Here is a 14,913-nt window from a genome sequence, read left to right as displayed (position 1 = left end):
AACAAGTAATGTTCAAAAGGCAAACATTTCATGTCGTAATGTTTTGACCGATCTGCGAGCGTTCCGGTTACTAGTATGGTGGTAACTTGGTTCCTCAAGTGGAGGTTATTCATAGTGACCGTTTTCACCAAGATAAGGGTCTTCTGGCTCATGTAGGCCGATGCTTCCTGAATCCCATTAGGTCTTAGTCGGGACTGGCATGTATCGTTCATGAAAGATATTTCATAGAAAAACAGGCATCGACATGCATATATATGTAGAAGGATAATCATCAAACTTTCAGCTGTAGTAGTACAGTAGCTGTGTCGCCCGGTACAGTGTGATTAAAGCGGTCACAAGCGGGGATCACCGCTATAATAGGGCTACTCGAGTAATTATGACGTAGTATGAATCGTAATCTATGTTTTTATTCCGATTAGGAAATTTGATAGTTTAATGATATTTCTTGGCATGATCAAACTTGGCATCATAACATAGCCCCACCTTTCATTTTCACCATTCTTATATTTCTTATACTTAAACTCGATCGTTAATTCTTTACCTCTTTGTAACATCTTATATTTCATCCATTAATCACTCTTACAACACTCAACAATCAACATGTTATCGACAATATCGCTATTATCAGTCGTTTTACTGCTAGGAGCGCAGAATGTATCTGCAGCGATCTGTTATGATGGTTATGGTAAGTTAGACTACACACGAAAGTGATAGGTGGCGATCTCTCCTTGTGTTTCATAAGCTGATCAAAACATATAATAGGCCGAAGGTATTACTGTAATAATGGGCTATCTTGGGGAGCAAGATTAGGTATTGGGCTTGGTGTAGCTGTACTTGTCTTTGCTCTATTTGGATTATGTGGTTACTGGCGAAGAAAGTGAGTTTGAGAGGTCTTTCCTTCTTGGCACAAAAGTGAGAATGTTATTAATAATTTTGATGTTTAGACAAATCCGAAATCAATTTGGTAAATACAAACCACCTGCATTACCATATTCCAACAATAACCAACAAGGACAAAATCCATATGTGAATAATCCACCTCCACCTACAGGTCAATATGGCACAGGTCAATCATATTATGGTAATTCAAATTATAATGGTAACCCATACGGAAACAATCCTACTGCACCACAACAGACTTATCAACCTTCTATGGCAGGCCAATATAGATCAGGTCAAGATAATGCAACAACAGGTAATGCAGGTGAAAATGATCATGAACATGGTTATGAATGGGCACAAGCTAGAGAAGCTGAAAGATTAGAAAGAGAACAAGCTTCAGCAGCAGGTGGAAACGCGCCTGCTCCTCCAGGTTATGAAGTCGCTACAAGTAAGTGGGATTGCAAGAGTTGAAAAGGGACGCCTTTTTGTGGTTGAAGACCTGGAAAAATCCGTTTGATACTCTATCGGAGGCTAATATATTTGCTCTTTCATCACAGGCGCTCAAAATACAGGTACTAACAATACCAGCTATCAGCCTCCAGCCGGTCCCCCTCCAGGCAAATAAACAACATTCCAACCAAATGTAATTAAATCAATCATGTTTTCAGTACAATTAGTTACAACGTATGGTTTCAGTTCGACCAATTTAGACAAAATGTATTTACCACAAAGGAGAGTTAGAGATGGTAGTAATCAGGGGTTTATTCGGAAACACGAACGTATCGAAGAAGTCAAATTATCTATATTTACACATTTTATAATTCAATGAGATGAATACTCTGTTACAATGCATTCAATCCAAAAAAAGGAGAAATCGATTCACATTGGAAATCCCTTCCTTTTGCGAGCCGCATCTTTCCTTTTGGAGATTCGACAAGGTAATCAATGCCATGTTCGTAATCAATACCCTTGCGAGAAAGTGACAGGGGAATACAGTAACGATATGGATATTTAAATCTTCTGGTATGTAATTCTCATGATCATTCGGGTTGATATGACTGATCGCTTTAGAGCATCTTGTAGATACCATCGCGACAGACCTCAAGGGGTACTACCGATGAGTATATAAGTGCTACAACCAGATCCATATTCTGTGTGACACACTCGATTGTGTGTTGATATTACTGCATACTCGGTCAATGATTTATTAATCGTGATCCTGCGCTATATGCATACAACGATGAATTCTATTGAGGGTTGTTGCTCATCCTTTCCCATACAAATGCTGAAAAACCGAATATGTATAACAAAGCGATAAATGACTTGTACCATATGACTTTAACAGAACAATGAAGTGAATGACAGAATCCTAAATGAAACAAGCCCAGAGACAGGTTTGTGTCTATCTAAGATATGTTGATAATACAATACAAGCCACGCATACAACTTAAGGAAACTCTTATTCTCTTATTTTGAATTCCCCTTCTTCTCCTTCTGCATCTTCTTCCTGTTCATTCGTGTTGATTGTGCCATTTACTTTGAAACTACTTTTTCCATTTGATATAGCATCTTTCTGATTTGCATCTTGCTCTTTATCTTTATCTTTGTCTTTATCAATTAAAGCTTGTTTTTCAGCTAATCTTCTGGCTTTTTCTTCTTTCGATGGTCGCACTGTGAATATGTATTTAATCAGCTCATTTTCACTTTTTTCAACATGAAATTTATGATACACAGCTGAAAACTTACCCCAATTACCTTTACCTACACCGGGTCTACAGTAATAAATCGTGATATACATTAGCTAATATGATCGATTTGGAAAAAAAGGGAAATACTTCGACGTACACTTTTTCCTTTACACTGACTTTCTTCTTTTTCTCCTCATCGTGACCATCCTGAATACCATTTTCATTATTTTCTCTTTCTCTTTTCTTCTTGTTGACTCCACTACCTCCTCCTGCTCCCGTACCTGAATTACCATTGACCGTTTTATGATCACCGGTAGTACCAGTAGGGTTATTTCTATATATGATTTGACCTAAACTACCGATTTGAGAATGTGAATGATCAAATAGATCATCTTCAATTATCGTTAATCCAGAATCTGAAAAACGTGTATTGAAAAATTGATGTAATAGTCCTGGTAATTGTGTAGATAACGTATTTAAATTGAGTGGAATGAATGTAGGTGGTGGTGGATAATCCGGTAGATCTTCTTTCCCCCTAAACACAATTCAAGTCTCAATTAGTCAATTGAAAAAGATATTGAAGATGGAAGCGACTCACTCTCCATTTGCCGCTGCAAGCTTTCTTCTTCTGCCATAGAATAGAGAAGATGGCACAGTAAGCGTTGATAATCCAAATTCCTTGTCTATACCTAGATCTCTCAAACCAAGGAAATCTTCTCCCAATTCGTCCGCGAAATTACCGCTGCGGTTAAATTATTAGCTTGTAAGTGGAACTACTTGTCACAGCTACTTACTCTAAAAGCATTTCACCATTATTGGCAAGCAGCATATCGTTATCGATAACAGGTGCAGTAGTCTGCAAATTAGACTTGTTTGTCAGCTATCTGCCTTGCAGCTTGTTTGTTTGGTAGCTAAGGCAGACTTACCACCTCTTTGAAAGCTTGTCGGATTTTCCTTTGCATTTCAGTTACCTTGACACTCTCACGCTCAATCTCATCTTTCAGATGAGCTTCTAGATCTTGAGTTTCTATCTGACCATTCTCATGTAAAGCGTGAAGGATAATTTCCTACCAATACATATGAGAAGTTTTAGCCTTTACATAATAACCCAGCTTATAACTGAAATCGACTCACCTCCGACGTCATCCGATTTGAGAACCCATCTATCAACAGTCTAAACGTCCTACCCATATTGCTTATATGATCAACAGCTACTCTAGTGAAGAGATCTAGAGCGGCTTCGTTTGCACCTTCAAATCCATTATGTGCTAATAACGCTGCAGAAGATTTCTTTAATTGTAAAACAGCTTGTTCTTCACCCATTTCACCACCTTGATTTTTTCTTTTTATCGATTTTAACTTTTCTTCCTTTTTGTTACGTATCCTTTCGAATTTCTCTTCTTTCTTTATCAATTTCTCTGTTTTACTTTCTAATATGTTAGAAGGTAGTATTCCACCTTCATATTCAATCCGTTGAAATTCCTGTATACGATTTATTATATTCCTTGATTCATGCAATTTTTCATTTGTTTCATATATCATCCGTTTTGTATTGATAACCTTTGGTTTTGGTTTCTTTTTCGCCTGCTTTCCTGGTGAAGTGCTTACTGTTGATGTTGGTACACCATCGATCGACACCAGAGCTTGTAGAGGTGATTTTTGATGACATGATTTGAACCGCTTGATCCGTTTCTTTTTTGTTGGAACCGGATCAACCATTTGTGGTATTGAAGGCATTCCACTTATCAATGCATCTTCATTAGAAGCTGACATTGCACCCCACCAATATCCTTCCAACTTTAAATCTTCATCGTCATAACCTAGACCTGAATTACCTGCCAAAGCACCAGTAGAAGAGGAGGAAGAAGAAGCAGAAGGCATAGGAAACCAAGATGGTGGAGCATTACCATATAGAATTTCTTTGGCTTTTCCTTTATCCTGAAACGAAGGTCCAGGTTGATTGAGGGATACGGGCATAAAATGAGTCATGGTATATGGTGTTCGGATCAATGCTGGAGCTGCATCAAGTGAATTATTCAATTGTGGTCGAAACGCGGGAGGCTACGGAATGTATTAGTATATTCGAACAGGATTGATTGTGAGGGCATCTGTACTCACACTTCGTCGAGAAGTGCCATTCATTCTTGATCTTGAGGTTGAAGCTACACTAGAGCCTCTTCTATTCCCCCGAGTTTGATCTTTGGTATGGAAAAATGGGTCAAGTCAGATGTTTGGCGTATTGCTACTGCCATGATTCGACTGCTCACCTTCTTGATCTTTCATTGTCCCTCCTCCATCTAATGTCCCCCCACTTTCGCGAAAACCCTGATCATCGGCATTTTGACCGTCGTCACTTTCACCTGCGGCATCTTCATCGCCTCCTGTAACAGTCAAACTGTCGCCATTCAAGCCATTGCTATTTTCACCTAATCCGCCTCTTGTTGATGAGCTACTACTCAGGCCGGGCATAGGTGAGCCATTCAGGTTGAATCCTTGGGGTAATAAAGCTTGTAATGGATTTAATGGTTTTTCATTTTTGTCAGCTAAAAATTCCAAATGATGCTCTGCCTTCTGTTTCATGTATCTTGCTGCGGCTCTGATTGGGTGGGTCTGAGGATTAAAAGAGTGGCCAGGTTAGTCATTAGATCTTCCAATGGAACCAACAAGATGGCACAAGATCAGTGTTATATGTAGTGGATAAAAGGAACCTACCTCCTGACTGTTATATTCATAACAATTCTCCCATATCAGACTCAGATCTGAAGCAAACTCGGATTTGTTCTTGTATTTTTTAGATTTGACATTTCGTAGAATCGTTGTCAGATCCATAGGTTTTTTAATGACTATTATAAAGTGGTTGGTTTGATGTTCGGGCAATGAATGTAAAGAGATCAAATGAAACACAAAGACACACCTTCATAGTAATCAGGATAATCTCTTTTTGATACTGGTTTCTGAAATGCTAGAGACTCGGGCTACAAAGTTGACCCAGCAGAGTCAGTATCCACCAAATCATTGTTCAGAACTGTTTAGCCTGAAATACAGAGGAAAGTAAACAGATATTAATCTTACAGTACTCTTCAACTCGTTGACTATTTTCTCTAAACTATCGTAGAATGCATCGGCTGATGACTTGTTCGAGCTCTAATCAATCATCAACATCATTTTCATTGTTAGTCTTTGATTTTCAATATGGTAAATATTTCGCGGATTTCGAAGAGGAAAGTCGAAAAGGGCCAAAATTATCCGTTTCAAAGATAGTAGTCAAAAACAACCGGACCGGCTATGGTGCAATTAAAAGGTTAAACAGTGATGAAACAAGGCTCACTTTTCCAGCTTGAACTTCGAGTAATAACTGTTGGAATTCCGGATCTGAAAGGTTAGGTGCGTCAGGTATACCTTCTAGAAAGTTTAGAAGGTACTATTGGATTGGATGCATAGATTAATCAGTACTTGTATCAGCTTGAAGATAGTGTAATTGCAAAGACAACTCACTTTCATCTTGTATTGTTTTCGGACCTAAGTTGAAGTATCTTGTTTTCCACTTTACCACTTGATTAAACTATCATTCGAAAGATTGAACTCTTCTCGATCGAATGGTCCGGTGGATGTCACTGGATGGCACGATTTGATTGAAAAAGAGGGATTTAAAGTTGATCGATAGCCTTTTCGGACAAGCGGATTTTTTCGAAAAAGATGAGAGGAACTGTTGTTCGAACGATCTCTGACGCGCATGATTAAGGCCGGAGGAAGAAAGACATTACTTTGGCGGTGGACACCGTTAATAACCTGCATAATACAGCTAATACAATCACAATAAGCGGTTAAGCATACAAGAGATAAAAACAGTCACCACGCAATCATCTTTGTTTACACGTTATATTTGTATACCTCAACAAGCACGGTGACAACTAAGCAGCAATGTCATCAGAATCAGGAAGCTCGTATACTTCATCCAGAAGAGGATCTTTCGAGGATGGCAGAAACGGTGTAAAAGAGAATCTAGGCGAATCGTCAAAAGCTCCTTTCAAATATTTACCCAAACATTTATTTGGTTCAATTGAATATCCTGGACCTATTTCTCATCCTACATCAATTTTAAAAGTTGTTCATCAACAAGATATAAATGAATGTTTCAATGCTTCAACTTCAACTTCTGACCCAAATCAAGGTGGTCAGAATGTCAATAATAGACCTATACTTGAAATGAGATATAGAGGATTAGATGATGTTGTGGGAAATCCAGTAAAAGGTCATAGAGTACCAAGTCAAAAATTGTTATTAAAAATTACAAAAAGAAGAAAAAAAGGTAAAGAGAAGGATGAAGGTGTTTTTACTTCGGAAGTTTTAGGTTCAATCCCACAAACTGTCAGATTCAGATGTAGGTAAAAGCTTTGTCGGGTAATTGATATAACGCTTACACATGCTTTGCTCTATAGCTATGGCAGATTTTCAATGGACACCTGATCCAAATGGACCTATCGCAAATCTAGCAGATTCACTTAGATCTCTAGACTGTAAGTTGAGATGCTTAACCGCAACCGTATGCAAAATCGTAGAGTGAGAATGCTAAGGTTGTTCGATTGTCGGTTTATGACATTTACAGATAATGCAATACTGGATTATTCCTTCCCACCTCTTGATGAAGAATTTACTGAACCTCATGAAAATTCATTTGATCCTAAAATCAAATTTCGATCAAAACTTGACCTTCAACCTGCACCTTTATTCTCTTCGAGAAACTTACCTTACTCATACAAGTGAGTACAGACTTTTCCCAAGTATACAGTCGTTTTTGTTTGTTACGAGTAACCAGATCTTGTGCTTGAGCTTTTGCACTAATATCTAAAAAACTATATTTTCATAGCTACAAAATCCCCAATCAAGTGGTAGTTGAACCGTTCTTTGACAAGAGAACTCAAACTTGGAGAAGAAGATATGTCAATAAAGGTAGAGTTGCAGGTGTTGGACCTATAAACGTTCTTCATAATCATAAACCAGGTGAAATACCTAGGGAACCTACATCGCAAGTTAAGAACAAGATTGGGGAATTAGATGCTCGCATATTGAAGAAGTTGAGCGATGTGAGTCTGCCTATATCAACAATAAAAAAAGTTTGTCTGATTAACCGTTACTTGATACCAATCAATGTAGCTTTTCGAGGAACGCCCTGTATGGATGAGATCTTCTTTATTTGCTAGATTTACCCACGAAGAACGTAAAGAGATGCAAAGGTGAGTCCAAATATCAGACATTAGCGATTCAATGGATTGTGCCAAGTTCCGATTGTTGACGTTCATATTTTAGAGTCAAGGCATATATACCTACTGTTGCTTATATAATGGGTACTGGACCATTCTCGAAATGTTTAGTGAAGTTCGGATATGATCCATGTGCAGATCGAGATTCGTATCGGTAAGTGAGCATGTTGCGTTGAATTATACAATCTGTTGATTTGAGGTGGAACTGAGAATTGTTATGATTGTTTTCACATCAATAGGTACCAAAGGATATACTTTTATCCGAATAAGAAGACTGTGAAAACACCTATTAATGTAGATCCACTAGATTCTGAAGACGAGAATGAGAATGATCCTACTGAAAATAAACAGAAAGGATGGTGGATTGAAAAACAAGAACAGTTGATAGCGAAAGGGGACAGACCACCTTTGGATCCAATGTAAGTTGAGTTACCACGGCTTCAAACGCAAGCGCAAAAAATAGTTTCATTGACATAGGCTGGCAGAGAGATGTACTATTGGCTGACTGCGATCGGTTGATAGTAAATCGCACACATTCGATGGTCAATACCTTTATAGAGAAAGAGGTGATTATCAATTTTGTGACGTGACTGATCCATTCATTTCAAAATATATAAATGATACAGATAAAATGAAATCAAAGTGTTCTGTGAGTTTTAATTATACAATCCCTGTGTTTGTTATTTCTTTGTGATATATCAATCCTCGTTTAAATGAGTGATCTAAACTGATCATGTTATAATCATGGTAACTTTTACTTTATTATCGACTGGATAGATCCAGACCGGTTGGTATACAACATCATCATTCAAATTAATTAGAAATTTAATTAGGACAAAATATATGTATATTTGGGAAAATCATCGACCTGCACCTGATAATGTATGTAGACAGATAATTGAAGATTATGAGAAAGGTGATCATGATCAAGAAGAGGAGGATGAAGACGATGACGAGGAGGGACAGCAGGTAGAGGGAGAAGGAGAAGAAGATAATCAGGATGATCAAGAAATTAATGCTGGAGCTGATGAGGAAGTACGAGGAGATGATCAAGACGATTAACGACAATCTTGGAAATTGGGATTGCGACAAACTAATTCACCTCATGTGGAGAATATATGTATATGATAGTGACTAAATAAATTTGCTAGAATACGGCGAAGAATACTTGTAGTGATGACACGCAATATGTAAAATGTACATTACCCTATGTATACTCTATGAATGTTTATACAAGTACAAATAAAATTTCCAAATGCACCTTTGCCTTGGTAGCAGTGTCTTTTCCTTGCATATACACGATAGATATACATATTTCATTTAACCGTTTCTCCTTTTTCCTTTCTTTTCCAGTATCATCACTTTGAAATCACAAATCTCATCCTTATTTCGTACGTATCGTTACACTCCGTTAACATTTCCTTGCATATCAAAGAGGAATCATAGACAAACAGTAAACCTCTCAAACGCCACTTGCCTATTTATTGTGATACTTTTTCGTACTATTGTTCGATTGTAAGATATAATCAGCACAAGACGATTCGTGATTCCGAAATTGTTTATGATGTGGTTCAGAAGGTGGGCAAACTTACGAAACACAAGTAAGCTTTTTGACTTAAAACTTCTTCGATACTTGCTAATCTAACCGAAGTGCTACGGTGGGAACGATATAATTAGTTTTCATCGTACACACCAAGGAAGGGAGATCAGCGATGAAGGTGAAGGCTTACTCTGAACAGAAACACCAAACTCTGTTATCCTTCTTTTGTTTATTTGCACCTGGTACAGAAGGATCACTTGTTTCAATTCCACTCATGTTACTTAAACCACTTTGTTGTGATTTTATACTTGAATTTGAATTTATAATGAACTGATCTTGATCTTTAGGTTCAATTGTTGGTGTTTTGTTTTCATTTTGTTCTTCATGGGTGGTAGTGGTAAACATTTTTTCAGGATCAACCAAACAATATGCGATATAATGTCCTCCAATCATTGTACCTAAATGAACCACCACAGCTAATTTTGGTAAAACACGTTAAATCAGTATTTACAAGACAACGGGATCGTACAAAGAAATGGTAACTTGCCATATAATCTATACATGACAGGATCTAATTCAGGACCTTGTTCAGGATTTGGCCATTCCATATATGTGGCTTTTGGTCCATTTGTAGTTTGATGTACTTTATAATCTTGTCTATTAGGTGCTAAGAAAGGTGCTAAATCGAGACTTTCAGGGAATGAAACGAAATCATCGATTCTGCGAAGATGACAAAGAAGAGTGATCATTAGATACCTTCGAACAACTGCACAGTCTAAAATGACAACTCACTTTTTCAAATCATAGAAACTTGAAAAACTATAACTTTTAGCAGTTTGTTTAAACCTTTTGAAATGGAAAACCAAAATCTCAGGTTTTTTAGCTATCAAATATCTTTTGAATGCTCTTCCCATGACTACATGATTTTTATTTTTCGTCTTCGTTTTGTTCTTTTTCTTTTTATCTTTTTTAGATTTCGATTTATGAGTAGTATCATTCGCATCTTCATTGATCGAAGATTCAGAATCTGATAGACCATCTGAACTCTCTTCTGAAGATTCTGGATCTATTTCTTCTTCTTCACCTGTAGTGATATCATTATCTTCTGTTATGGAAGTATTTGAACTATTCATGGTTAAAGCCGAATCTGATCCATAAGTCGAAGATAAAGTTGTTGATGACATCTGTTGGTTCAATTCTGCTTGTTGTTGTTGTTGTTGTTGTTGTTGTTGTTGTTGTAACTCTATTTGTCTTCGTAAGGGAGAGGGAGCTCTTATCATTGAATTTCTAGACACGTTTGAAGCTATAGAAGTATTCCTATGCGATCTACCTAATCTACCATCGGGTGAAGCAGATGGATCATAGTAAGATGATTGAGCTGATTTTTCCGATGAAGGAGATTCCATAACTGATATTTGAGGTGGTTGATTCATTTTCGAACTGGAAATCAATAATGGAGATGCTGTTGTTGATACAGACCCTCTTGTACTAGTTTGAGGTAAACCATTTCGATTAGCATCTTCATCCTCTTCTTCATCTTCTTCTTTCACTGTAGCTTCGTGCTTGTTGTAATATCCATGTTTGATTTTCCAACATTTCTTACAAGCGAAAGCATTTTCACCTTCCAACACTTCCACCGAAGTGAAAGCTCTTAAAGCTTCAATCAAGCCATATTCACTTGATCCAGATGTGGAATTATCGATAGGTTGACCAGATTGAGCTGCACGTAATTTTGCTAATGGGTCATCTAAATCTATCGTACCTGGTGGAGGAGCTAGAATTCTAGAGATATATGCAGCTTGTGCAGGTGTAGGTCCCGGTGCATGTTGTTTGTGGTGATGCCTTTTTTCATTATGTCCTTGGCCATGAAGTGAAGGTGATCCAGGTGCTGAAGCTGGAGGAGTTCTATCCTCTTCCATTACAGGCTGAGGAGGAATTACAGGAGAAGCAGCTTTTTTATCTTTCCTTCTGAATGAAAAACTAGGTTTACTTTTCAATCCTCCAAATCCTTTTGAAGAACTACTTCTACCTAGTCCACTGTTTGAAGAATCGATCGTTATTCGATCATCTGAATCCATACTCTTCCTTCGATCTTTTTCTTTAGGTCCTTCAGTGTCTGATAGTTCGCTCTCTGATACGACTGAATGGACTGATTGATAAGAACTTGAAGGATGGATATCTGGTAATCCGGTGGATGAAGCTGCAGGTGATTTCTTTGGTCTGAATTTCCGTGCCATCGCTCTCAGACGATCTCTTTTACGCGGTTTAGGGTCGTCGCCTTTTAACGAGAGGGAGATGTCAAGGAACCCTTCGTATGTGTGTGAGACCTTTAAGGGGTGACATGGTTAGCATTGTGATGTGTATCGACATGACTGTCTTGCGAATGATTTGTGACGTGCAGTTGCCACTTACAGCTTTACATTTCTCACAGACCACCACACTAGCCAACGATCCGCCGAACAAGACATCAACGAATGGGATCAACCTTTCTTCTTTCGGTATTGATTGGGTGAGCATTGAAGAGGCTTCTATAGGGGTATCGGAAGGTGAAAATATCTGTTGCTCGTTGAGTACATGACCAGTCATTGCACCGTTCAAGTTGAAAGGTACAGCAGTAGCCATTGGATCTACTTCCCTATGTCCTGGTGAAGGGGGTCTCGTATGTGCGGGTGACGGTAAAGGGGAAGGCAAAGGACTGATATGTTTTAGATCCATTAACTGTTGGTGATGCTGCTGCTGTTGTTGATTTGATATTATACCTGGTGTTGTAGTACCTGATTTGATTGAATTATACTTTGATGATTTTCTTCTTTTTTCCACGTTATAATTGTTATTTTGATTAGGCTGCAATTTTTTAATTACATCTTTTTCTTCCATTTCCATTGAATCTAATAAATGTCTTAATAATTCATGTGCATCTTGTTGTGAATAATCATCATATTGATCATATTTTCTTGCAATTTCTCTTAATAAAGAATTTAATGACATTGATCTTTTTGATGATGTTTCACCTTGACCGTATGTACCACCACCATTATCTTTCATTCTCCATGATCTATGTAAAGAATTCGTAAATGCTCTTGTAACAGGTAATAAATCGTATAAAGGTGGTTCTAAAATATCAGATTGTAATGAAGGTATTAATTTTGGTAATTTACCAAGTTCAGGTAAAGATGAATTTGTATTTATAGTCAAAGGTGATTGTGGTGAATTAGATAATAATGTTATCATAGGTGCTGTTGCACTCAGCTATAATAGATCATATAAGTCAGCTCAAGAAAAAATAGTGATAAGTTCCGGAGATATCATGCCAAGAATGTGAAAAACAGATACAAACAGCTTGAAAAGTTGAATTTAGGAAACATGTATTCGACTCATTATGTATACCAATTGGTTTCAACTCCATTCCAGGTACTAATGATTGACGACGTTGTTGTTGTTGTTGTTCTATCTGAGATGATGAAGCTGTTTGTTGATTACTATCTCTACGGTCAGTCGGGAGATATTGAGCCGGATCTGATGTTTGAGGTGTTGAAACCGCCATCTTGATTGACACGAAATAGGTGGAACAGAAAAGTGAAAGAACTAAGCTGGGCTTCGACGAGAAAATGAAAAACCCTGCTTAAACTGTATCAAGGCCAGGTTTGAGAAGAGATAGTCATGAATGATAATGGTTATGAGATATAGACAAGATAGGCCCGGTTGGGGGCGGCCCAAAACAGAAACTACTACTAATCTTACCTTTACCTGTGGAAGCAAGCAGACCAAAAAAGCAAGAAATGAGAATTGTATGCGGTAAGCGAATACCGTAATAAAAATCATAATGATGATTAACGAAAGTTTGTAATTCAGCTTAAGTCCGCTGCAGGAGTTTCAACAATTACAAATTACAAATTACCATTATTATGTACTCATTTTAAGGGAATAAAATTAAATGATCAGTGAGATCATTAGGATTTTTAAACCCGGCCCCCGTCAACTCCGTAAGGGATTTAACGCTTAGTATGGCTGCCAACAAAGCCAAAGAGATCTACAGTGACATAATATAACGATAAGGATATGCATTTTATACGACTAATAATTGTTGAACGGGTATCTACTACTTCCACCATGTTCTTCTTTCTTCTTTATACTTCACTTGAGATGGTATCATGCAAACTACGAAAAAAACCACGCAATCGGATGATTTGGGTCACATCACGATTTGAAATCGCAAGAAAGGCCCCGTTTCATTATGCGGAGCCATCAATTAGGCGGGTGGGGCTTCGTCGGCTACAAGGCAGCGGTGTCAGCGGGTTGTGTTCATGTGGACGACAACGTGCTGGATTGTAAGGTGATGATAAGATGTGTGGAGAGACAAGTATGTGTATGGGATGTGATGAAAAATCGATTATGCATTTCCGTGACTAGAACTCACGGTTCAAGATACCCTTCTTGACTAATTCTTCCGGTTGAGGTCTTTGAGCGATTTCCTTATCAAGCTGGTCCTGTAGACAATGATACTTGTTAGTACGCTATATTCCCTTCTTGAAGACAGTTCCATCCCACTTAGATCACTCACTTTGTGCATAGCTTTTTCGAGGTCCGCTCGTTTACCGGCAAGAGAATCACCTGGTGCACCTGTTAAAATCCGCTACATTAGCATCTCACGCAGAATTCATCTCATGTATATATGCGGGAATATCCCTCTGAACCACTTCCACTCACCCTTTAAAATACCTTTATCTTGTAATTCATTTGCGGTGTGTCTACTTTCGAACAATTTTTCGAATTTTGCTTTTCCAACTTCATCTGTTGGACTTAAATCACCTCTATTATCCACACCGCCTTCTGTTGTTGATACACTTCCTGAAGCTGGTTTAGGAATCACATTAGGAGCTAAAGCGTGGGCCTGAGCATGTGCTTGTCCAGCTAAAGATCCAGCTGTAGAAGCAGCTTGAGAACCAATAGATTTAGCTTGAGAAGTTACGTTAGCTGCTGCGTCTGAGTTTACAGCTTGAGTAGCTAAATTAGTAGCTTGATTGGCTAAATTGGTTGCAGTGTTGAGTGCTGTTGAAGCTACTGATGTAGCTGCTGATTTAGCTTGGTTGAAAAGATCTGTTGGGTTGGCTGGAGTATACAGAATGAATTGTTAGCTAAGAGTTCACCTTTTCCTATGCGGAAGACGATGCAGCTTACACATGTTTGTATGTGTTGATTGCTGATATGAGTGTATGACTTGCTCGCAAGGTATAAATGTTTGATTGGGAGATGAAGGAAAGGATAAACAAAAAGATAACAACGAACAATCAGGTGTTCTTCCTCCAACAAGGCCAAAGGGAAGACAAGTATGACGTAATTAACCTATCCTGCGAGATTGAGTGGCGCTCGCCGAGCTGTAACCTTGTGTTGAAATCAGACAACAATTTAATAGCTTGAATGCATAGCTACCCAATTGATATTGTACACAGACAAGATTTATCAACATGCATAACATGAGGGTTTCAACTTTTGACGTATCCACCAAAACTGCTTATTAGAACAAAGCGGAATCAGATACCCT

At 38.0% G+C, this 14,913-nt stretch overlaps 5 protein-coding genes across 5 annotated transcripts; 2 read left to right on the top strand and 3 right to left on the bottom strand.

The window, feature by feature from the left end:
* Positions 1-600: 600 nt before the first annotated feature.
* L201_004890 (uncharacterized protein) lies at positions 601-1,507 on the top strand (the record flags this gene model as incomplete). The annotated part of the gene is made up of 4 exons (XM_066220627.1): positions 601-685; positions 763-877; positions 945-1,330; positions 1,440-1,507. 4 exons carry the CDS (start codon positions 601-603, stop codon positions 1,505-1,507), a joined length of 654 nt encoding a protein of 217 aa, XP_066076724.1.
* Positions 1,508-2,341: 834 nt separating this feature from the next.
* On the bottom strand, positions 2,342-6,071 carry L201_004889 (uncharacterized protein; the record flags this gene model as incomplete). The annotated part of the gene is made up of 14 exons (XM_066220626.1): positions 2,342-2,553; positions 2,629-2,654; positions 2,728-3,105; positions 3,169-3,312; positions 3,365-3,426; positions 3,497-3,637; positions 3,705-4,631; positions 4,689-4,768; positions 4,838-5,180; positions 5,283-5,413; positions 5,485-5,545; positions 5,643-5,714; positions 5,899-5,991; positions 6,066-6,071. 14 exons carry the CDS (start codon positions 6,069-6,071, stop codon positions 2,342-2,344), a joined length of 2,676 nt encoding a protein of 891 aa, XP_066076723.1.
* Positions 6,072-6,491: 420 nt separating this feature from the next.
* L201_004888 (uncharacterized protein) lies at positions 6,492-8,893 on the top strand (the record flags this gene model as incomplete). Its single annotated transcript, XM_066220625.1, has 9 exons — positions 6,492-6,951; positions 7,010-7,087; positions 7,177-7,330; positions 7,438-7,654; positions 7,725-7,804; positions 7,878-7,985; positions 8,071-8,250; positions 8,354-8,480; positions 8,609-8,893. The coding sequence occupies 9 exons, from the start codon at positions 6,492-6,494 to the stop codon at positions 8,891-8,893; spliced, it is 1,689 nt and encodes a 562-aa protein (XP_066076722.1).
* A 419-nt stretch (positions 8,894-9,312) lies between these two features.
* On the bottom strand, positions 9,313-12,915 carry L201_004887 (uncharacterized protein; the record flags this gene model as incomplete). Its single annotated transcript, XM_066220624.1, has 7 exons — positions 9,313-9,333; positions 9,424-9,484; positions 9,562-9,847; positions 9,919-10,091; positions 10,164-11,698; positions 11,784-12,620; positions 12,709-12,915. 7 exons carry the CDS (start codon positions 12,913-12,915, stop codon positions 9,313-9,315), a joined length of 3,120 nt encoding a protein of 1,039 aa, XP_066076721.1.
* Positions 12,916-13,620: 705 nt separating this feature from the next.
* Positions 13,621-14,553, bottom strand: L201_004886 (uncharacterized protein; the record flags this gene model as incomplete). The annotated part of the gene is made up of 5 exons (XM_066220623.1): positions 13,621-13,643; positions 13,789-13,858; positions 13,933-13,991; positions 14,079-14,480; positions 14,550-14,553. The coding sequence occupies 5 exons, from the start codon at positions 14,551-14,553 to the stop codon at positions 13,621-13,623; spliced, it is 558 nt and encodes a 185-aa protein (XP_066076720.1).
* Between the last annotated feature and the right edge of the window lie 360 nt (positions 14,554-14,913).

The sequence above is a fragment of the Kwoniella dendrophila genome, chromosome 6 (genome assembly GCF_036810415.1).
Source record: "Kwoniella dendrophila CBS 6074 chromosome 6, complete sequence".
Classification (NCBI taxonomy): Eukaryota; Fungi; Basidiomycota; class Tremellomycetes; order Tremellales; family Cryptococcaceae; genus Kwoniella; species Kwoniella dendrophila.
Note: the sequence above shows the minus strand (reverse complement) of the source record. Positions and strands in the feature narration are given on the sequence as shown.